The sequence below is a fragment of the Mirounga leonina genome, unplaced genomic scaffold, assembly GCF_011800145.1.
Source record: "Mirounga leonina isolate KUSES-001 unplaced genomic scaffold, KU_Mleo_1.0 Mir_91, whole genome shotgun sequence".
NCBI classification, from domain to species: domain Eukaryota; kingdom Metazoa; phylum Chordata; class Mammalia; order Carnivora; family Phocidae; genus Mirounga; species Mirounga leonina.
In genome coordinates, this window is record NW_023270839.1 from 47,971,118 (window position 1) to 47,995,043 (window position 23,926).

Below are 23,926 nucleotides of genomic sequence, written 5' to 3' on the forward strand. Positions count from 1 at the left end.
AGACAGAGGTGTAAACAGAAGAAAAGTAAACCCGGACAAGCAAAATAAGAGGCTCCAAGTCACCCAACCAACAGAGAAAGTTATGAGGGAAGAAATCAACAAGGATGTATGGAATGCCAACCTTGTGCTCATCCCTCATGTTAAAAACTGGGCTGGAGGGGCGCCTGGGTGGCTCAGTCGTTAGGCGTCTGCCTTCCGCTCAGGTCATGATCCCAGGGTCCTGGGATCGAGCCCCGCATCGGGCTCCCTGCTCGGCGGGAAACCTGCTTCTCCCTCTCCCACTCCCCCTGCTTGTGTTCCCTCTCGCTGTGTCTCTGTCAAATAAATAAATAAATAAAATATTAAAAAAAAAAAAACTGGGATGGTGGCAACAAAGAAATAGGCCTGCCATGAAGAAGCTTATTGTTCAACCAAGGAAACCAAATTAATACATTGTATCAATTATTTATTGCTATGTAACCAACTCCCCCCCAAATTTAGTGGTTTAAAATAACAACCACTGGGGCGCCTGGGTGGCTCAGGTCATGGTCCCAGGATCCTGGGATCAAGCCCCACATCGGGCTCCCTGCTCAGCAGGAGGCCTGCTTCTCACTCTCCCACTCCACCCTGTTTGTGTTCCCTCTCTCGCTGTGTCTCTCTGTCAAATAAATAAAATCTTTAAAATAAAATAAAATAACAACCATTTGGGGCACCAGGGTGGCTCAGTCGGTTAAGCATCTGCCTTTGGCTCAGGTCCTGATCCCAGAGTCCTGGGATGGAGCCTGCTTCTCCCTCTCCTCCCCTCTCATGCTCTCTCTTGCTATCTCTGTCGCTATCTCTATCTCTCTCAAAAAATTTTACAAAATCTTTAAAATAAAAAATAAAATAACAACCATTTATTCAGCTAATTAGTTTGTGGATTAGTCGGATAGTTCTCCTGATCGGGCTAGGCTTGGCTCATCTTTGCTGGACTTCCTCAAGGAAGGCTGGCCAGGGTCTGTCTGGTTTAAAGTGGCCTTGACTGCTCTCTGTTCCACATAGTCTTGTATTCTCTAGAATGCTAGCCTGGGTTTGCGCCTGCTGGTGTCAGGAGCCCAAGAAAGGACAGCAGTGTGCTCAGAACTAGCACGCCATCACTTGCAATTCATTCTATTGACCAAAGCAAGTAACAAGGCCCTTCTCTTATGGCCCTGCGTGGTGTGTGGAGACCTGTGCATACAAATTTCTTCCTTCCAAGCCTCATTCCTGTTTCTTCCTGTAGCCTCACCACCTTTATCATACCATATCCAACATGTACATGATAGAACAGGTAGGAAGTATTACCCCATTTCATAGTTGAGAAAATGTGGACTCAAGGAGTTGAAGTCACTTGCTGAGGGTCATACAGTAAATGGAGGAGCTGAGATTTGCACTATTGATAAGATACCAAGACCAACAGAAAGACAAAACTGAATGAATTCAACTTGCCAGCCAAGGGAGCCCTGTGTTCATTCAGAAAGTCTCCCAGCAATGCTTGAGCAGGTCTGATAGATTTTACACTGAATAAATGCAGGAGATTTTGATTGGCTCTAACAGAAATGGAGAGATTCTAAATGGCCCTAACAGACATGGGAAAAGATTCTGATTGGTTCTTAGACCAAAACTGAGCAACTTCAACATTCTACAAGGGTCCCACTCCTTATGAGGTTTTTTTTTCTTTACATTAAAAAAAAATTTTTTTTAGATTTTATGTATATATTTGAGAGAGAGAGAAAACAAGAGACAGAGCATGGGGGGGAGGGGCAGAGGAAGAGGGAGAACCAGACTCCCCACTGGGCAGGGAGCCCTACACAGGGATCAATCCCAGGCCCCTAGGATCATGACCCGAGCCGAAGGCAGACGCTTAACTGATTGAGCCACCCAGGCGCCCTAAAAAAATTTTTTATTGAGGTAAAATACACGTAACATAAAATTTACCACTAGTGACATTTAGTATATTTACAATGCTATGCAACCATCACTATTAATTCCAGAACATTTCATCATCTCAAAGGAAACCCCATATCCATCAAGCGGTCACTCCCCATTCCTCCCTCCCTGCCACCCCTGTCAATCACTAATCTGCTTTTTGTCTCTATGGATTTGCTGACTCTGGATGTTTCATATAAATGGAATTATTACAGCACATGGCCTTTGTGTCTGGCTTCATTCACTTAGAATGTTTTCAAGATTCATCCATGTTGTAATAGGTACCAGCACTTCATTCCTTTTTATGGCTGAATAATATTCCATTGTGTGGACACACCACATTTTATTTAACTATCAGATGATGGATATTTGGGCAATTTCCACCTTTTCGCTATTGTAAATATTGCTGCTATGAACATTTGTGTACAAGTTTTTGAACACCTGTCTTCAGTTCTTTTGGGTATATATCTAGGAGTGCAAGTGCTGGGTCATATGGTAATTCTGTGTTTAACTTACTGAGGAGCCAACAAACTGTTTTCCTCAGCAGCTGCTTTTTTATATTCCCATCAGCAATATATAGAGATTCTAATTTTTTCACACCCTCCCAACACTTTTTATTTTCCTTTTTAAGCTATTCTATTGACTATGAAGTGATGTCATTGTGATTTTGATCTGCATTTTCTGCGTGCTTAATGATACCGAGCATCTTTTTGTGTTCTTTTTTTTAAAGCTTTTATTTACTTATTTGACAGAGAGACACAGCAAGAGAGGAAACACAAGCAGGGGGAGTGGGAAAGGGAGAAACAGGGTTCCCGCGGAGCAGGGAGCCAGATGCGGGGCTCGATCCCAGAACCCTGGGATCCCGACCTGAACGGAAGGCAGACGCTTAACGACTGAGCCACCCAGACGCCCTCTTTTTATGTTCTTGGCCATTTGTATATCTTCACTGGAGAAACATCTCTTCAAGTCTTTTGTTAATGTATTAATTGGGTTGTTTGTCTTTTTCATACTGGGTTGAAAAGTTCATTATATATTCTGGACATTAGTCTCTTATCAGATATGTAATTTGCCAATATTTTTTCCCTTTTGTGTATTGTCTTTTCACTCTCTCAATAGTGTCCTTTAAAAAACTACTTTTTTTTATTTTGATGAAGTCCAATTTATTTTTTCTATTGTTGTTGTGCTTTTGATGTCATATCTTTTTTATTTTTTAGGATTTATTTATTTATTTGAGGGAGAGAGAAACGGGGGGAGGGGCAGAGGGAGAGAGAGAGAAGCAGACCCTGCTGAGTGCAGAGCCTGTTGCAGGGCTCAACCCCACGACCCTGAGATCATGACCCAAGCCAACCAACATCAAGAATCAGATGTCCACCCGACTGAGCCACCCAGATGCCTCTTGATGTCATATCTAAGAAACTACTGTCAAAGATGTGCATCTGTGTTTTTCTTCTAGGAGTTTTATGATTTTAACTCTTATATTTAGCTCTTTGATCCATTTTGAATTAATTTTTGTAAGTGGTGTGAGGTAAGGATTCAACTTCCCTCATTAACATTTTGATACTGGGGCACCTGGGTGGCTCAGTTGGTTAAGCATCTGCAAAGTTTCCCAGGTCTTATGATTTAAAAGAACAATATTCTCAGCATATCATTGACATTGATATGATTTCAATGAACATAAGCCCTAATATTATGCCCTCGATACTTATTATCAGTAGCAGCACCCTGTTTGTCCTTTTTAAAATCTCCCTTTTGATCCTTTTTTTTAATCTAAGAAGAGACCACTAAATTTGGATTCATGTCCCCAGATCTTCACAGCTGTGTTTATTCCTTCTCTTTGTCCAGTTGATCATCAGTTGTTCAAATAATTAATCCACTTTCTTTCTCTGCAATATCATTTGATGAATCAATTTTCAAAATAGCAGTTGCACAGTAGCTTCTAGGACTCTAGAGTTCAAGCGTCCTGTCACTCTGATGTAAAAATACCAATTAGAACCTTGAGAAGAGTTTAAAAAGCACTTCTAAACCATAACTCATGTCTTCCTGAGAGCTAGCCATGAGAATTGATTCCAAAGGGTATTTTTAAAAGCCAAGTAGGCGGTGCCTAGGTGGCTCAGTTGTTAAGCATCTGCCTTCGGCTCAGGTCATGATCCCAGGGTTCTGGGATCGAGTCCCTGCATCGGGCTCCCTGCTCAGTGGGGAGTTTGCTTCTCCCTCTCCCACTCCCCCTGCTTGTATTCCGTCTCTCTCTGTCAAATAAATAAATAAATAAATATATTAAGAAAAAAAAGCAAGTAGCATATTTTTTAAAAGATTTTATTTATTTATTTATTTAACAGAGAGAGAGAGAGAGAGAGCACAAGCAGGCAGAGCATCAGACAGAGAGAAAGAGAAAAGAAGACTCCCTGCTGAGCAGAGAGCTGTATGTGGAGCTCAATCCCAGGACCCTGGGATCAGACCTGAGCCAGAGGCAGACATTTAGCCAACTGAGCCACCCAGGCATCCCCCAACTACCTTATTTTTAATTTTATATAAAGATTTTTCTACTTAAGCGAAGCATTTCTCCAATTATACAAGAGGAGGTATTTCCTAATGGACAGACAGCACCTTATTCAGCCAACAAGTAACTCAGTCTAATTCTATAACCTAATGCCATGGTGGCAAATGAATCAAGGCTTTTTCACTGGGCATCAATAATGAATGTTATAGAAAGAAAAGGATTTTGCATATAATGTTCCAGTGCAGGTGTACCAAATCAAGGAGCAAAGACATTCACGAAGGCTAGGAAAGTCATTTCTTGGATTCCTCCTAGATGATCTGCACTTCAAGAGGCATGCCACTGAGAGCAGAGTAAGACATCTGAGAGACTATCAGAGAATATAATAGTATTGAAATCCACGAATGGCATAAAAAAACATTCCTAGTTAGCAGGCTTCTCACTCTCTTCAGGGTCCCCATTGTGGAGCAATATTTGTTTGGCGTTAACACTTAAGGTACAGTCTGTAGTTTTCTTAAATTTACTATTTCTCAGATGTCTAGGAATGATTATAGCTAAATATGTCTAAAGAGACAACCAAAAGAATGTAGTTAGTCCTGCCAGCACAGGGACATTTTCCTTGATCAATTAGCTGAGTGTCACAAAGTGTTATTGGTTACTTCTTGTCATGTGACATAATCAGCAAGATTTTATTATACGGCTTTACAGAAAACCTATCGTCCTTTATAACTGAGATATTTATGTCATATTGACATGAGCTATCTTAACTCAAACCATATAATCTAGAAAATTTTTTGAACTCTTATAACTAGTTTCATTTCCTCAATGTAATCAGTCTGTATGATGTACTTTCTTTTTACATTAAAGTTGTTAATTGTGGGTCAATCAGAACAAATTAATTCCCATGAATGAGCCTTATTACAATTGCAGCTGGTGGCATCTTTGACAGAATACCTTAATAGAAGAGAGCTCCCCACTCTTCTTGGAGACAAATGACAAATTCAACAGCAAGTTAAATTTCCTGAGGTAGCTACTAAATCTAACAAATGAGCTGTCTTTATATAAAAAGTTAGTCCTAGATGAGGATGGTCAGAAAATTTTAAAAATTTAAATTTCATTATTAAGAGAATTAGAATTAGGGGCGCCTGGGTGGCTCAGCCGTTTAGCGTCTGCCTTTGGCTCAGGTCATGATCCCAGGGTCCTGGGATCGAGCCCCGCATCGGGCTCCTTGCTCAGCAGGGAAGCCTGCTTCTCCCTCTCCCACTCCCCCTGCTTGTGTTCCCTCTCTCGCTGTCTTTCTCTCTCTGTCAAAAAATAAAAAATAAATAATAAATAAAAAATAATAAAATAATAAAATAATAAAAAAAGAGAATTAGAATTAAAATAATCAAAAGGTAAATCATCAAAAGATTTACCTTTTTTTTAAGATTTTATTTATTTATTTATTTATTTATTTATTTATTTATTTATTTATTTTTAAGATTTTATTTATTTATTTGAGACAGAGAGAATGAGAGAGAGAGAGCACATGAGAGGGGGAGGGTCAGAGGGAGAAGCAGGCACCCTGCCGAGCAGGGAGCCCGATGCGGGACTCGATCCCGGGACTCCAGGATCATGACCTGAGCCGAAGGCAGTCGCTTAACCAACTGAGCCACCCAGGCGCCCCAAGATTTTATTTATTTATTTGACAGAGTGACAGTGAGAGAGGGAGCACAAGCAGGGGGAGTGGGAGAGGGAGAAGCAGATTTCCCGCTGAGCAGGGAGCCCCATGCGGGACTCGATCCCAGGACCCTGGGATCATGACCTGAGCCGAAGGCAGGTGCTTAACGACTGAGCCACCCAGGCGCCCCAAAAGATTACCTTTTAAAGAAAGATTTAAATCATTAACAATGTATCTTTTAGCAGAATTAAAAGGTGAGGGGCGCCGGAGTGGCCTAGTCGCTTAAGCATCTGCCTTTGGCTCAGGTCATGATCCTGGAGTTCCTGTACTGGGCTTCCTGCTCGGCGGGGAGCCTGCTTCTCCCTCTCCACCGCTCCCCCTGCTTGTGCTCTCTCTCTCTCTGTCTCTGTCAAATGAATAAATAAAATCTTTAAAAAAAACCTACTCGAGAAGACTGAATGGCTCTGGTTATTTTATTTTATTTTAAATATGTTATTTATTTGAGACAGAGAGCGAGAGAGGGAACACAAGCACTGGGGAGCTGGAGAGGGAGAAGCTGGCCAAGCAGGGAGCTTGATGCCTAACCCTAACCCTAGCCCTAACCCAGGATGCTGGGATCATGACCTAAGCCGAAGGCAGACACCCAAGGACTGAGCCACCCAGGCGCCCCTCTGGTTAATTTATTTTAATATCAACAATACTAGAACAAGGGAAGTGGAATCCTTTCTTGAGAATAATACACATTCAGTCTGCCACTTATACCACAAAGTTTTGTTGTTGTTGCTGTTAAGATTTTATTTATTTAGGGGCGCCTGGGCAGCTCAGTCGGTTAAGCGGCTGCCTTCGGCTCAGGTCATGATCCCAGGGTCCTGGGATCAAGCCCCACGTCCAGCTCCCTGCTCAGTGGAGAGCCTGCTTCTCCCTCTCTCTCTCCTTACTTGTGCTTTCTCTCTCTGTCAAATAAATAAATAAAATCTTTAAAAAAAAAAAAGATTATTTGTTTGTTTGTTTTAGAAAGAGAGAGGGAGGGAGAGAGAGAGAGAGAAAGCAAGGGGGAGGGACAGAGAGTCCTAAGCCTACTCTGCACTGAGCATGGAGTTGACGTGGGGCTCAATCGCACGACCCTGAGATCATGACCTGAGCCAAAATGAAGAGTCAGATGCTCAACCTAGGCACCACCCAGGTGCCCCCCACCAAGTTGTTCTTATGATTGTTTCCACCTGAAATGCAAAAGTTGTTCATCAGCCTTGTGCAGTTACTGTTTCAGTTGTTGTAGGTGAACACAAGAATGCCTGTTCTCAAGCTAAAATATATATAGTCCCTAAAACATACTTATATTAATATCTGAAACTGACCTGGGGCGCCTGGGTGGCTCAGTCCTTAAGCTTCTGCCTTCCGCTCGGGTCATGGCCCCAGAGTCCTGGGATCAAGCCCTGCATCCTGCTCCCTGCTCGGCGGGGGCGGGTCTGCTTCTCCCTCTCCCTCTGCCACTCCCCCGGCTTGTATTCTCTCTCTCTCTCTCTCTGTGTCAAGTAAATAGATAAAATCTTAAATATATATATATATCAAAACTGGCCTCTTTTTTTTTTTTGATGTGTCAGATTTAATTTGTTTTTATCCAGGGTTTGGAAAACAAAAGAATTTTCCAATACTTCGAGTTATATAAAATCTAGAAATTAACAAATAAACCTCTTATTCCTCCTTTCATGAGAAGAAGCAAATCTCTGTGGTTTCTCACTGACCATCTGGGAAACCTCAAAGTCAATTTAGGTACAAAAGACCTGGGGCACCTGGGTGGCTCAGTCGTTAAGCATCTGCCTTTGGCTCAGGATCGAGCCCTGCATCGGGCTCCCTGCTCAGCCAGGAGCCTGCTTCTCCCTCTTCCGCTCCCCCTGCTTGTGTTCCCTCTCTAGCTGTCTCTCTGTGTCAAGTAAAAAATCTTCAAAAAAAAAAAAAAAGACTCTTGTTCTTTTATTTTTTTTTAAAGATTTTATTTATTTGTCAGAGAGAGCCTTCTTCTCCCTCTGCCTGCCGCTCCCCATGCTTGTGTGCTCGCTCGCTCTCTCTGACAAATAAATAAATAAAATCCTAAAAAATATAAATAAAAATTGTGGTAAAATACACATAAAATACACATAACATAAAATTTACTATTTTAACCATTTTTAAGGGTTCAATTAAATGGCATTAAGTGCATTTGCAAGGTTGTATAACCATCCATCACTATCTCAAAGACTTAATACTTCATTATTTTGAATTTTGGAAAGGCAGTGTTAAAAAAGTTGTTAGAGGGGCGCCTGGGTGGCTCAGTCGTTAAGCGTCTGCCTTCGGCTCAGGTCATGATCCTGGAGTCCTGGGATCGAGTCCCGCATCGGGCTCCCTGCTCCGCGGGGAGCCTGCTTTTCTCCCTCTCCCGCTCCCCCTGCTTGTGTTCCCTCTCTCGCTGTGTCTCTCTCTGTCAAATAAATAAAATCTTAAAAAAAAAAAAGGTTGTTAGAACAGACCGGCTTCAAGAACAAGGAATATGTTATCTTGGCTACCTCATTAATCAGAATAATAATAACAATATTTAAAACAATAACATAATAAAAGCATGATAATCACTAAGAATCTTAATCCTTCCTGAAATAAAGAATCCTTGTTGATTTATTTAAAACAATGTAGGAAAAAATAAAAAATAAGATAAAAATAAAAGAAACTTAGGGTATAGGAAAAGGCAGCTGGGAAACAGAAATTAGATTTTTTTTTTTTAAGATTTTATTTATTTGACAGAGAGACACAGTGAGAGGGAACACAAGCAGAGGGAGTGGGAGAGGGAGAAGCAGGCTTCCCGCTGAGCAGGGAGCCTGACGCGGGGCTCGATTCCAGGACCCCGGGACGATGACCTGAGCCAAAGGCAGACGCTCAACAATTGAGTCACCCAGGCACCCTAGATATTTTTTTTAAAGATTTTATTTATTTATTTGAGAGAGAGACAGAGAGAGGTATAGAGGGGGAGGTATAGAGGTATAGAGGGAGAAGCAGACTCCCCACTGGGCAGGGAGCCTACAAGAGACTCACTTCAGTTTTCAGGACACACAAAGACTCAAAGTGAAGGGATGGCAAAAGATATTCCATGCAAGTGGAAACCAAAAGACAGCATAGGTAGTTGTATTTTGACAAAACAAGGCTTCAAGCCAAAAATGCTAACAAGAGACAAAGAAGGTCATATAATGTTAAAGGGGTCAATTCATCAATAAGATATAATAATAGAAATATATATATCTAGGGTGCCTGGGTGGCTCAGTTGGTTGGGCGACTGCCTTCGGCTCAGGTCATGATCCTGGAGTCCTGGGATCGAGTCCCACATCGGGCTCCCTGCTCAGCAGGGAGTCTGCTTCCCCTCTGACCCTACCCCCTCTTGGGCTCTCTCTCTCACTCTCTCTCTCTCTCAAATAAATAAATAAAATCTTTAAAAAAAAAAGAAATATATATATCTATATTGCACCCAACATCAGAGCACCTAATATATATTAAGTAAATACTAACAGATCTGAAGGGAAAAGTAGACAGCAATGTAATAATAGTAGATGATTTCAATATTCCACTTTCAACAATGGATAGACCATCCAGAGAGAAAATCAACAAGGAAACATTGGACTTGAACCATACTTTATACCAAATAGACCTACCACACATATATGGAAGATTCCATCCAGTAGTAGCAGAATACACATTTTATTCAAGTGCACAAGGAACATTCTCCAGGATGGATCATATGATAGGTCACAAAACAAGTCATGGCAAATTTATGGATATTGAAATAATACCAAGTATCTTTTCCAGCCACATTGGTATAAAACTAGAAATAACTGAAAGGAGGAAAGAAGGAAAAATGAACAAATATGTAGAAATTAAACAACACACTCCTGAACAACTCGTGGGTCGAAGAAGACATCCAAAGGGAAATCAAGAAATACCCCGAAGCAAATAAAAATGGAACACAGTACACCAAAACCTATGTGATGTTGCAAACGCGGTTCAAAGACGGAAGTTCGCAGCAATAAATGCTTACATTAAGAAAAAAGAAAGATTTCAAATAAACTACTTAATTTTATACCCCCAAGGAACTAGAAAAAGAAGGAACTAAGGCCAAAGTTAGCAGAATTAAATAACAAAGATCGGACCAGAAATAAACAAAACAAAGACCAGAAAAATAATAGAAAAGATTAATGAAACTAGCTTTTACTTTTTAAATTTATTTATTTATTTATTTTTTGAAACTAGCTTTTTTTTTTTAAGATTTTATTTATTTACATGAGAGAGAGAGAAAAAGTATTCCGTTGTATGGATATACCACATTTTATTTATCCATTCATCAGGTGATGAATATTTGATTTATTCTTTTTTGGTTATTATGAATAACACTGTTATGAACACCCATGTACAAATTTTTGTGTGGATATATGTTTCAGTTCTCTTGGGTATATACCTAACAATGAAATTATTGGGTTATATGGTGACTCTGGGTTTAACCTTTTAAGGAGCTATTTTCCCAAGTAGCAACATCATTTTACATTTTCACAGCAATACATAGTATTTCTTTTTTTTTGTTTTTTTGTTTTTTTAAGTATAATTGACACACAATATTCTATTAGTTTCATGTTTATAACACAGAGATTCAACATTTGTATACATTACAAACCGGTCACCATGATAAGTCTAGTTATCTTCTGCCACCATACAAAGTCAATACAATGTTATTGACTATATTCCCTCTGCTGTACCTTACATCCCATGACTTATTTATTTTATAACTGGAAGTATGTACCTCTTGATCCCCTTCACCATTTCACACCCCTAATCCCCTTCCTCTCTCACAACCACAGCTCTGTTCTCTCTCTCTGAGTCTGAATTTTGTTTCATTTGTTTGCTTTGATTTTTAGATCCTGCTGGTAAGTGAAATCATGCAGTACTCCTCTTTCACTATCTGACTTATTTCACTTAGCATAATGCCCTCAAGGTCCATCCATGTCATCACAAGTGGCAAGATTTCATTTATTTTATGGATAAGTAGTATTCCATTGTGTATACACACACACATCTTTTTTTTTTTTTTAAGATTTTATTTATTTCTTTGACAGAGAGAGACACAGCGAGAGAGGGAACACAAGCAGGGGGAGTGGGAGAGGGAGAAGCAGGCTTCCTGTGGAGCAGGGAGCCCGATGTGGGGCTTGATCCCAGGACCCTGGGATCATGTCCTGAGCTGAAGGCAGACGCTTAACGACTGAGCCACCCGGGTGCCCCCCACACACACATCTTTAACCATTCATCTATCAATGGACACTTAGGTTGCTTCCATATCTTTGGCTATTCTTTTTTAAGGTTTTATCTATTCATTTGAGAGAGAGTGTGTGTGTGAGCATGAGCAGTGGGGAGGGGCAGAGGGAGAGGGAGAAGCAGGCTTCCTGCTGAGCAGGGAGCCCAATGCAAGGCTCCATCCCAGGACCCTGAGTTCACGACAGAATCCAAAGGCAGACGCCTAACTGACTGAGCCACCCAGGTACCCCCATATCTTGGCAATTGTTAAGTAATGCTGCAACAAACATGGGAATGTATATTTGAGTTAGTGTTTTTGTTTTCTTCAAATAAATACCTGGAGTGGGATTACTAGATCCTATGGTAATTTCTATTTTCAATTTTTTGAGGAAACTTCATACTGTTTTCCATAGTAGTTGTACCAAGTTACATTCCCACCAACAGTGCATGAGGGTTTCTTTTTTTCCACATCCTTGCCAACACTTGTTATTTCTTGTCTTTTTGTAATAGCCATTCTGACAGGTGTGAGGTGATATATCGTGGTTTTGATATGCATTTCTCTGATGATGAGTGAGGTTGAGCATCTTTTCATGTGCCTGTATTTTTACAGGCACTAAAGTATACATGCTTCCCTTAAAAGACACTCAGAAGCCCCCAAAATGAGGCAAGCATAGATTATTCAGGAGACCTTCCAGAAGGGATAAATGATTCCCTCTTCGTGTGCCCTCCGCCAACTACAACAATAGGACTAGTACAAGTAGAAAAAGTTCAAAGCTTGTCGCTGACCTATCATGTCATATATTACCACACTTCTGTTCTAAACAAACTAGTCTAAATTCATTAACTAGAGTTGTCAGAGATAATTGTATAGCCATGATTTCCTTGTAATCAATCAAGGGGAAATTTGGATTATAGCAAACACTACTTGCAGCATCTGTGTAAATACTATAAGGCAAAAAAGAAAATGACTCTCTAAAATAGGCCTACTTGATTTGGGGGCACGTTTTGATTGCCTGGATTTAATAATCTAGGACCTTGGCTTCCAGACGTATCAAAAGACTAATAGTCATTTTGATTCTGATAATTGCCTATGTTACAATTGGCCTATATAGCCTATCTAGAATCCTAAGAACTACTAGGACACTATTGGGAGGACAGCCATTGTCACGTCAGATGGTCCAATAACTCATCCTACAACAGAAGAAAGATGAATCCTGGGTCAATTATAGATGACATTCAGTAGATGTTCTTCTTAATCAGCAAATTTATTTTAATCTGCAAAACCCTGGCAATGATGAAAATCTGGATATAATAATGGATGAATGTCCTAAGACCTAACTTTGTCTGCACTTGACCCAAAAGGAGGACCGAGAAAGAACAGCCCCCGATAGCTGGAAATAGTGTACTGATCACAGCTAGACCTCACTATTATCACAGGTTGGTCTAATGTTCACAGTCTCCTTTGTTCCCCTCTTCTCTGGCTCTTTTCTTTTTTCTTTTTTTTTTTTAAAGATTTTATCCATTCACTCGACAGAGAGAGACACAGCGAGAGAGGGAACACCAGCAGGGGGAGGGGGAGAGGGAGAAGCAGGCTCCCCGCAGAGCAGGGAGCCCAATGTGGGACCTGATCCCAGGACCCCGGGATCATGACCTGAGCCGAAGGCAGTCGCCTAACCGACTGAGCCACCCAGGCGCCCCATCTCTGGCTCTTTTCTTACAGAACACCAACCTCATACAAGGTTATTCTGAGAACATGATAAAATGAAACAAACAAGGTCACTTTTTGTAGAGACAGAAGTAGAATGGCCGCAGGAAGGAGAAAATAGGGAGTTTTGTTTAATGGGTAGAGTTCTAGAGTTACAAGATGACAAGTGTTGTGGGGATGGATGATGGGGATGATTGCAAGCATTATGAATGTATTTAATATCACTGAGCTGTACACTTAAACATGGTTAAGGTGGTACATTTCATTTATATGTATTTTACCAAAATTTTTAAAAATGGAAAAAAAAAACAAGGCCGCTTCATAATTTTGTCTAAGCATAGGTCACAGTTAGGTCACAGTGCTACCCACAAAATACCCAATCATAGAATTGTCTCCACTTTCTAACAGCATCCAATCTAGAGCTAAACCCCCCTAAATAACTCACCCAAAGCCCAAACTGTGTAAGAAGTTCTAACATTCCTCTTATTGAGACACCCCACAGTTTCCTATGGTGTGCGTTCTCCCTCACTGCAATGAATAATAAACCCAGCTTGCTTCACTACAGGTGTGTTCTTGGTGGTCTTTCGTTGAAGGGCATTGACCATATATATTTATTACATTTCTAAAAAACAAAGAGCAGTTCAAGTTAATTGTGTTTTTTCTTATTTTTATAGATAAAGTATCTTTGAAACATACCCAAGTTAAGAAATGGAACTTTATCGGTCATCCTGGAAGCCCTCTACATGTCCTATTTCAATTCTAATACACTCCCTCCCCACCAGAGTAACCACTGCCCATATCCTGATAGTAATCATTTCCTTATTCTTACTATAAGATTCGTCACCAAGTGTGTATTCCTAGACATTGCCGTTTATTATTGTTCATTTTTTTTAAGATATATTTATTTATTTTAGACAGAGAAAGAGAACACGTGGGTGGAGGGGAGGGGCAGAAGGAGAGGGAGAGAGAATCTCAAGCAGACACCCCGCTGAGCACAGAGCATGAGGCAGGGCTCGATCTCACGACCCTGAGATCAAGACTTGAGCCGAAATCAAGAGTCAGAGGCCCAACAGACTGAGCCACCCAGGCACTCCCCGCTTCTCATTTTTGAGAAGGCATCTGCATAGCTGTCTCCAAGATCTGCAGCATCCCCTTGCACCCCGTCCTCCAGCTCTGGCTCTGGGCCTCGCTTTCCTGCATGCATCTGTCTGGTAGAGCTCTCATCACAAGGAAGTGGATGATGTGTTTATGAGTTGGTTCCTCCAACCAATTTGGGAGGCTTTTGAAGGCAGAGACCATGTTTTATTTGCTTTATAGCCCCCAGTGCCTGGTCTAGAGAATGCACTTCATCAATGTGTGATCAATTAGGGGAAGGCAGTAAAGTGGTAGTCTTGTGCCTCAGCTGGATGGCGAGCTTCTGAGAGCCATGCCTTCACCTCTTCACTGCCTCCTCTTCCTCTTCTTCCTCCCATAGTTGAACCCAACAGGAGACTGGGCTCAGACTGGGCAGGTAGAGGAGTGATGGATTCATTCAAGAGCCAAAAACTGGGGCGCCTGGGTGGCTCAGTCAGTTAAGCAGCTGCCCTCGGCTCAGGTCACAATCTCAGGGTCCTGGAATTGAGCCCCACGTCAGGCTCCCTGCTAAGTGGGGAACCTGCTTCTCCCTGTCACTCTACTCCACCCCCTGCTTGTGCAATAAATAAATAAATAAATAAATAAATAAATAAATAAAATCTTTTAAAAAAAAGTCAAAAAATTTCCACAGTAGGACTTCTGGATAATATCTTTATTTAGCTTAGGTAAAGGTTTCTTACACATTTCTGGATATTTGGGTTAGAATTTTTCTATTGCACTCAATAAATTGTTCTTAAGCTCTTATATATGATAAATGCAGACATGCCAGTACAGTGCAAGTGGAAAAAAAGCTTCTTGTGTACATTTTTTTTTTTTAAGATTTTATTTATTTATTTGAGAGAGAGAGAGAATGAGAGACAGAGAGCATGAGAGGGAGGAGGGTCAGAGGGAGAAGCAGACTCCCTGCCGAGCAGGGAGCCCGACGCGGGACTCGATCCCGGGACTCCAGGATCATGACCTGAGCCGAAGGCAGTTGCTTAACCAACTGAGCCACCCAGGCGCCCTGTGTACAAACATTTTTAAAAGGCATTTTTATATAGGGCATAGAGACCTGGTCTCTGGTGCCTGAAATCTGGACATTCCCTCTGCTCTCTACTCCTCTTAGGCACAAGTCCTCAGCCCCTCCTGGACAGGAACAGGGGCCTTCCAAGGCCGAGGCAGCCCTGTTCCTGCCTGCAGGGAGAGCAGAAAAAGGCATCACAGTGTCCCAGAACCATGTGGTCAGATCGCTCGGTAGTATCCTAAGCTGCCTCTTCCCTTTACTCATGCCAGCTCCTAAGTGTCAAAGAAATTGGACAGGCCCTGGTGTGGCCTGCTCTAAATGTTTCTCAAGCCAGTCAGCCCCCACAGAAAACCAGCCAGCCCCTGGGCTTAGGGGCTTCTAGAGCATTCCCTCGAGGTTTCCTGGGGCTTAGGACTTCCTAACCCAACCAAGCCTCCTGGCTCAAGCACAACTCCAGAAGGCCCCATCTGCTCCTTTGTGGCCCCTGCTGTGTTCACTGTCCGTGGTCAGTATGCAGAGGAGCAAGTCCAGGGTGGGGGGCAAGCACGATCCTTCAGGCTTGCCTGCAGCCCAGACAGCAAAACCCAGCCAGACCAATATCTGTGGGTTTCAGGCTGAAGCTTAGAATACCTCCCTGACCCTGGGCCAGCCCATTGGCCTGGCTGCCCAGATAGGCCAGGTAGACAAGAGGCTAGGCTGCAGGGCTCTCAGTCTCCTAAGCGCGTACCCACACTTGGACGTGCTCACAGCGGGCATGCTTCATGGTCAGCCCGTAAATGGGGGTCATATCCACCTTCGTGCCCTGGGGCACACTGAATTCCACCTGCTGCAGCAGGATGGCCAGGAAGAGAAAGACCTCCAGGCGGGCAATGGTCTCACCGATGCACTTCCGCTTGCCCATTCCAAAGAGAATCACCTTCTCACTCAGTGCCTTGTTGATGGTGCCATCAAGAGTGAGAAATCGTTCTGGTCGGAACTCAGATGGGTCACCCCATAGCTTCCTGTAATCAGAGAGAAACAGCCGAAGTGGTAGCCTGGGGGCTCAGAAGCATCAAGTGGGTTGAACCGCAGCCCCAAAGAGTAGGGGGTGGGCAAGTGGCCCAGGGACAGCAGGGTCTGGAGCTTGGGAGAGGGCAGAGTTGCCCTTGCCTCCTCTCAACTTACTGGTCATGGTTGATCTGCCACTGGTTCACAAAGACACAACGTCCCTTGGGGATGTAAAAGCCACTCAGACTTGTGTCTTTGGTGGTACTGGGGAAGAAAGAAGCCCAGTCAAGCTCAGGACCACAAGGACATCCCCGTGCCTCCCATACCTGTCCCTCCCTCCGGCCCTGATCAGGTACATGGACTGGAGGAAGGCCGAGTATCAGACAGCAGTTGATCCATGGGGCCTCACCTATGAGGGATGGTGAAGGGGACGAAGGAAGCGTGTCGGAAGGTCTCCAGGATGAATGCCTCCAGGTAGGGCAACTGGGGCCTGTCAGAGAGCCGGGGCTGCCGGGCCCTGCCAATCACCGTGTCTGCAGAGCATAAAGGACCATGTGGGGCACCTGGGTGGCTCAGTGGGTTAAGCGTCTACCTTCCGCTCAGGTTATGATCTCAGGGTCTTGGGATCGAGACCAGCCCTGCACTGGGCCCCCTGCTCAGTGGGAATCTGCTCCTCCTTCTCCCACCCCTCCCCCAGCTTGTGCTCTCCTCTCGCTCACTCTCTCGCAATAAAATCTTTAAAATAAAATAAAATAAAAAAGGACCATGTGGATGAAGGGGCTGCCCAGAACTTGGCCAGGCCCTCTGCCCTGAGCACATTAAAGGAAGCCACCACCTACCCAACTCCTCCTGGATCTTTTTTTGTACACTGGGGCTTGTCACCAGGTACAGGAGGCTCCAGGAGATGGCAGTTGTGACGGTGTCAAATCCTGACCAGGGGAGAACAAAGGGAAAGATTAAGCAATTGGCAGGCCGGGGCAGTCGGGCACAGGAAAGGCACGACGGGGTAGCTCATACCAGCTCCAAAGAGGTCCAAGACAACATTAACTATCTTCTCGTCAGACAGCTGAATGTTGGCATTCTCATCCAGCCTCTTGTCCTGACAATGCTTGATCAGGCTGTCTGTGATATCCCGAATGTGGCCCTGGGTAGGGAAGGCCCACAGGTGAACAAGACCCCAAGCCCAGACCAACCTCTCCATCCTGGTTCCTCACCGTCGCAAACCTTCATTCAAGAGGTGACCCCTCTACCTCAAGGCTGCCATCCCAGCTTCTCGTGCCTCTTTAAGGCTCTCTCCTGCCTTGGAATACTGGCAGCCCCAACTCAAGGGACACCTGAGAGAGAGGGGTCATCTAGACATGCTCTTTACCTTTCTTTCTCCCATGAGGCCAGGAGACCAACTTTTTAATTCTTCCTGTTTCCCACAACCACTGGCCTTGGGTCCTGCACAGACTGGGTATTCAGTAAATATTGCTGTCTGGGGCGCCTGGGTGGCTCAGTTGGTTAAGCGACTGCCTTCGGCTCAGGTCATGATCCTGGAGTCCCTGGATCGAGTCCTGCATCAGGCTCCCTGCTCGGCAGGGAGTCTGCTTCTCCCTCTGACCCTCCCCCCTCTCATGTGCTCTCATTCTCTCTCTCAAATAAATAAATAAATAAAATCTTAAAAAAAAAAAAAGACAATTCTATTTAAAAATATATATATATATTGCTGTCTGATGGAAGGTTTGAAAGGCTAATCAGGGAAAAGTTCTATTTCCCTGCCAAGGATGGAGTCCACTCAACCACTCACCTCAAAATCTCAGGGTGAAGGCCCTGAGAGCCTGCCAAATCCCCTACTTCTCCAATTATCTCTGACCTTCTGGCCCCAACCCTACTGCTTCCCACCACCCACCTGCCTCTCCCCAGCCGGTACCTTCTCAAATGTTTTGTAGTGTTCCTTGACCAGCTTTTGCATGAAGCTGTAGAACCTCTTATTCAGGTCCTTGAAGAAATCCAGGGCAGGGTTGGGCAGGTATCGGAGGATGGGGAAGAAGTCCACAGGGTTCCCAGAGGCAACCGCCTCTCCGAACTCATTATTCAGGTTGATTAAGCTAAGCAGCTCTTGGTCGTCGTGGTCATAGCGCTTGCCAAAGCACATGGCACAGACGACATTGGCCACTGACACCACTACATATCTGTAGGGGTCAAAGTGCCCAACCTCTGCCATCTGTTCCTGCAGCCTGCTGAGGAGGGCCTCGGCCTCCTTGCTCACATGCTCTTCCAGGTAGCAGGAAGACAAGGAACCCGGGTCGGAGGCAATGGAGAAACTCTTCAGGGCGCTCTGGGCCAGGCGCCTGCGGGCAGCCCACACTGGTCCAGAGTCTGGGCTGAAGGACATGCTTTGGCCATTGGTAATCAGAGTGAAGCTGTAGAGGTCGGGCCGGCCCTTGAAATCCTCACCCTGCCTCACTAGGGCCTGCTGGACAGTGTCCAGGCCGCTGAGCACCAGCACGGGTGTGGAGCCAATGTGGATTTGCAGCACGTCCCCATAACGCTGGCTCAGCCTGGACAGCGCCAGATGTGGGTTCTTCCCCAAGGTCAGCACGTTCCCCAGCAGGGGCCAGCCCCAGGGCCCCGGGGGACTCTTCAGGCCTTTGGGAACCCGAGGCTGCCAGGCCCTGACCACCCAGAGCACCAGGCAGAAGACGGCAGAGGCCAGGAGAAGCTCTGTGGCCGAGATGGGGATGGACAATCTGGACGCAGAGAACATCATCAGCATAGAGTTCTCAAGATGGCTGCTGAGAGATGGGGTGGGAAGAAAAGACCAAGATATCAGATGGGGGGATATGAGGAACCAATGTCCTAAAGTGTCAGCATGCTGGTCAAAGAAAGGAGAAATTTTCCTATCCAGAACAGCTAACTGGACATGAAGGGGAGGAGGAGACGGGAGAAGCTGTTTGTTGAGCTGCCACCGTGTACCAAGAATTTCATAGCCAGGGCACCTGGGTGGCTCAGACGGTTAAGTGTCTGCCTTCGGCTCAGGTCATGATCCCAGGGTCCTGGGATTGAGCCCTCCATTGGGCTCCCTGCTCAGTGGGGAGTCTGCTTCTCGCTCTCCCTCTGCCTGCCTCTCCCTCTCCCTCTACTGTTTCCTCTGCTTGTGCTCTCTCGCTCTCTCTGTCAAATAAATAAATAAAATGAAATAAAATAAAATAATTTCATAGCCATTCATTCAGTCCTGTCCACAGAGAGGCTCAGAGAGGTTAAGTAACTTGCACAAGTTCACACAGTCAGGAAGTGTTGGATCCATACTCCCAACCCAAAGTGCCCAATTCCAGAACAATCCTGCACCAATCTAAAACAGGGTTTTCCTTGGGTGCCTGGGTGGCTCAGTTGGTTAAGCGACTGCCTTCGGCTCAGGTCATGATCCTGGAGTCCCGGGATCGAGTCCCGCATCGGGCTCCCTGCTCGGCGGGGAGTCTGCTTCTCCCTCTGACCCTCCTCCCTCTCATGCTCTCTGTCTCTCATTCTCTCTCTCGCAAATAAATAAAAAATTTAAAAAAATAAAATAAAATAAAACAGGGTTTTCCTTGGTGCACCTAGGTGGCTCAGTTGGTTAAGCATCCGACTCTTGATCTCAGCTCAGGTCTTGATCTCAGCGTCATGAGTTCAAGCCCAGCGTGGAGCCCCCTTACAATAAAAATAAAATAAAATAAAATAAAATAATAAAATATAAAATAAAATAAAATAAAACAGGGTTTTCCACACATCAGTCTGTGATTCCCATATAGCACCTCTACTGTTATTTATTTTATGCTTTTCTTTTATTTATTTATTTATTTTTAAAGATTTTATTTATTTATTTGACAGAGAGAGAGATAGTGAGAGCAGGAACACAAGCACGGGGAGTGGGAGAGGGAGAAGCAGGCTTCCCGCCGAGCAGGGAGCCCGATGTGGGGCTCGATCCCAGGACCTGAGCCGAAGGCAGACACTTAACGACTGAGCCACCCAAGCACCCTTATTTTATGCTTTTCTAAAATCAACTTTAAATCTACCCACTTAGCATCATCCCAAACAAAAATATCTGCGTCCAAGTACAGGTTTGACTTTTTCCCCCGCTAATGTATATTAAACACATAACTGACATGTGTCACCCCCAATCCCCTTGAGTACTAACCACCACACTTGGGGAAACACTGCCATCAGAACTAGGGATCATGCGCTCCTTTTGCCTCATTTCACATTTGGGGAAATTGACCTCCAGAGGGGCCATTGACTTGCCTAAAGTCACCCAGCACTCAGTGACAGAGCCTGGACTCAGACCTCTTAGGGCAAGTTCCCTGGAAAGTTCACAGCTCCTGTCACAGGTACCTCCCTTTGAAGAGTGGTCAGATTCTCTCCCAGAACTCTCAGTTTTCTTCTGCTCCATCCCAGGGTCTAGGGAATCCTGCCACCCCAGACCCTGGGACAGGGCAGGGAAGGGACAGGGGACCTGAAGGCCACTGCCTAAGCCACACTACTCTGCCTCATGAGGCTCTCTGAGTTCAACTGACCCACGGTTTAAAAGCAGCTGGAGACAAGCTACATTGAGGCTCTGGGTCACAGAAATCCAGGCCAGGGTTTTCACTGGGCTCAGTTCTCAATGAATGAACTGTCTGGGCCTCCCCCATTTCCCAGTCACCGGAGAACAGAGAATAAATGGAAGACTCTCACGAGTTAAGGGCTGCAAGAAAATACTAGACTGGAATTAGGGAAATTAGGAATCAATCTAAATTTAACAGAAGTGGAGACAATACTTTCTCTCAAGGCTTGTTCTAGAAAGGGTGTGCAAATTCATGGACTATTCTCCTCAAGACATTGGCCTCTGACTGGGGCACCTGCCAGGTGCCCTGGACTGGAGATGAGGAGCTCCAGTGTTCCAGGCTCAGTGGCATGGCTTTGGACTTGTCGTTTTGCTTTTCTGGGCTCCAGTTATATCATTTGGGGTGGGGGTCTGGGGCATATGATCTCTGATTCAGGGGGCCCAGCTAGATCTCAGAGAAGAGAAAACCCAGATCTGACCTGGGGAACCTCTCCTTCTGAATCCTGGTTTCCCCACAGGAGAACCTGCCAACATGGGGAGATTGTCTGGCTCCTACTGTAAGTATATAGCCATCGATCTAGGGAGGCCTCCTGGAGGAGCTGGGTCCCTCAAGCCCTGACTCCCTGAGTGAACTAGGGACAGGTCTTGGGGTGCCTTGGTTTCCCTTCTGCACACTGGGTGCCCCGAGGACCTCCAGCCTTAGCGAGACGGTAAGAGGCCAAGAAAGATGTGACTGGTGAGTCTTCAGGGACTGATAGTCCAGCTCTGCAGCTGGCAGTCTCTCACACAGATTGCCCCCTAGTACAGGACAGAGAAGGCAGTCAATGGGATAGGGAAGGGCCCAGGACAGTGCCCAGGACTCCCATTCAGATCAGCATCTCTTGTCCTGGCCAGCACATCTTGGCTCTGACAAGCCAGGCCTTGGGAGGGTCGAGACAGCCAGGGGTAGCTTTTAGATAAGGCAAGGTACAACCGATAAGAACTCAACCTGCCCCCTCCATCCATCCTGCCCACCCAGGGAGAAGCTGCCCTCCTCACACAGCTTGGACAAGGGGCTGCACATCATCCTAGCTTCCCACAGTGGTGTCCTTATTCCAGCCTCCCAGGTGACCCTGAGGGGGAAGCCCCAGGGCATTCAGAGAGTCAGTGGGAATGGAACCGGAGCCTGAATCCTGGAGTCCTTGAAGGGGGGCCATGTAAAATCTAGAATTCTGGCACTACCTGTGGGACCTTGGGTAATTCCTGCCCTTGCCCTGGCCTCAGTCTTCCCCCTATGGAGCCAGAGTCCCTTGTCACTAAGGACACTCTTAGCCTCCTTTTTTGAGGTGCCAGACCAGTGGCCACCTAGGAAAACCTAGGAGGCATCAAAATTTTCTTTCTGTTGGGAGAGAAAGGGCAAGCTAGAAGTCCCCAGCACTCACCTGTGGCTGTGAGGAGGTGCTGAAGTGAGCTGGGAGGAGTGGTCTCTTAAGCCAGAGGCCCCAAAGAAGATCAGGGAAGGCTCCTAGGAACCTTGAGGGTGAAAGCACTTCCACCTTTATAAACAGCTTGTGCGCTTGGCCACGCCCCCTGGAGCTAGGAGAGAGGGAGGGGCGGGCTAAAGTGGGGCGGGGGATGGTTCTAGGAAAGAGGGAAAAGGGAGGGAAGGGGGTTGGGAAGTGGGGAAGAAGACAGGGTTGGGGGAACTCAGAGGGACAGGTCAGAACCCACTATAGGGACTCCTCATCCAAGCACATAAATGGGTGAGGGCTGGAGACACCTGAGACCCCAGTTCCAAGGTCCCCATGGACAGCGCAGACCCCAACTGAGGTGGGGATTTGAGGGAGAAGTCTCAAGGCAGCCCGAAGACCCGGTATGGGAAGCCCTCCATCCCCGGGTGCGGGGAACCCCTCAGCCTAATTTTTGCATCCACTGGAACACTGGGCTTGCAAATGCCTCCCCCCTGCTACTAGTTGACAGTGGCCTGGCAGGCGGGGCGGGGCTGCCGTGTGATGACCTCTTTCCCCCGGGTTACCGAGTCCGGGCTCGCGTGAGAAGCACGGCGACCCCAGCCCCGAGGTCACGGGGGCCGGAAGGCCAGAGGCGCCGAAGGGCTGGCTTCGTTCCCCAAGAGCCCCCAGAGCCCGGGTGACTAGCCGATGTCTGAGCTCCCCGACAGACAGACGCGAATGGATGGAAACGCGCAGTCTCGCTGAGCGCTCACTGGCCCTCACTAGCTCTAGGGCCACTTTGGAATGCTGCAAACCCGGGGTACCTCCAGCTGGCACCCACAAGCCCTCGAGGTTCCCTCTTGACTCCCGGGGCTGCTAGCTCATTGGCGGGGCGGAGAAATGGGGCGGCGAGTGGGGCTGTGCTGCGGCGAGTGGGGCTGTGCGGCTAGCTCCCCGTGGCCGAGGAGAGGGGGACCCTCCGGCCGGGCAGGGGAGGGGGCGCCCGGCGCAGAAGCCCCCCGGGCTAGCGTGCAAGTGTCTGGTACACCCCTCCAGGGGGCAGAGGTCACGCGGCCCGTCCCCGCCCCACCTGGCCGGGGGCGCGGTGCCCGGGAGTTGCGTGAGAAGGGCTCGGAGGCGGGCGCAGCCACCCAGCTGCCCGACTCCCCACCTCGGGTCCCTGCACAGTCACGCGAAGGGGGAGGGGAGTCGGGGGCGGGGCCTTTAAAGAGCCGGACTCTAGGCGAGCCTGGAGGTGAGGGGGGAGGGAGAGGAACGGGGAAGCCGGGCGGGTGAGTGATTGGATTGAGGGGGCGGGCGGTGCAAAGGGCCCAGGTTTGCGTGCGGAGCTAGGCTTTTGCCTGGCAAGCAGGAGCCTGCGTGTGTGGTATTTGTGGTCCACGCCTGTGGCAGGACACGCAGCCCCAGCGCCACATGGCTCGCCTGGCTGCCTGCCTCCGACGCTGCCCCTGCCCCTGCCGAGCCCTCCCGCTGTAGAACGCGCGCGGGGGGGGGGGGCGCATTTGCTTGTCCTGCTGATCCCGTCCCCAACTAACCACATCACCCGCCCTCCCCGCCGTGCTCCCAGACCCAGCGAATGACACTTCCACCCGCCGGCCCAACCAGAAACAGAGCCTCATCCCTCCCTTTCACCACTCCACTCAAACATTGGACAAATATTTACCAAACGCCTACTATGTGCCGGGCACTGTCCTGGATGCTGGCGAT

The 23,926-nt window shown here is 46.3% G+C and overlaps 1 protein-coding gene across 1 annotated transcript; it reads right to left on the minus strand.

The window, feature by feature from the left end:
- Positions 1–15,193: 15,193 nt before the first annotated feature.
- On the minus strand, positions 15,194–22,266 carry LOC118003748 (cytochrome P450 1A1). Its single transcript, XM_034994897.1, has 7 exons — positions 22,190–22,266; positions 18,120–18,984; positions 17,225–17,351; positions 17,047–17,136; positions 16,617–16,740; positions 16,385–16,471; positions 15,194–16,221 (listed from the first exon to the last, which is right to left on the minus strand). The coding sequence occupies exons 2-7, from the start codon at positions 18,963–18,965 to the stop codon at positions 15,936–15,938; spliced, it is 1,560 nt and encodes a 519-aa protein (XP_034850788.1). The 5' UTR covers positions 18,966–18,984; positions 22,190–22,266; the 3' UTR covers positions 15,194–15,935.
- Between the last annotated feature and the right edge of the window lie 1,660 nt (positions 22,267–23,926).

What these genes read in the sequence shown, in the direction of transcription:
- LOC118003748 (XM_034994897.1), bottom strand. Translation starts at nt 18,965, where the DNA reads ATGCTGATGATGTTCTCTGCGTCCAGATTGTCCATCCCCATCTCGGCC. An exon ending in CTTGGACCTCTTTGGAGCTG is followed by an intron (nt 17,137 to 17,224) that starts GTATGAGCTACC and finishes TCCCCTGGTCAG; the next exon opens with GATTTGACACCGTCACAACT. An exon ending in TGGCAGATCAACCATGACCA is followed by an intron (nt 16,222 to 16,384) that starts GTAAGTTGAGAG and finishes CTCTGATTACAG; the next exon opens with GAAGCTATGGGGTGACCCAT.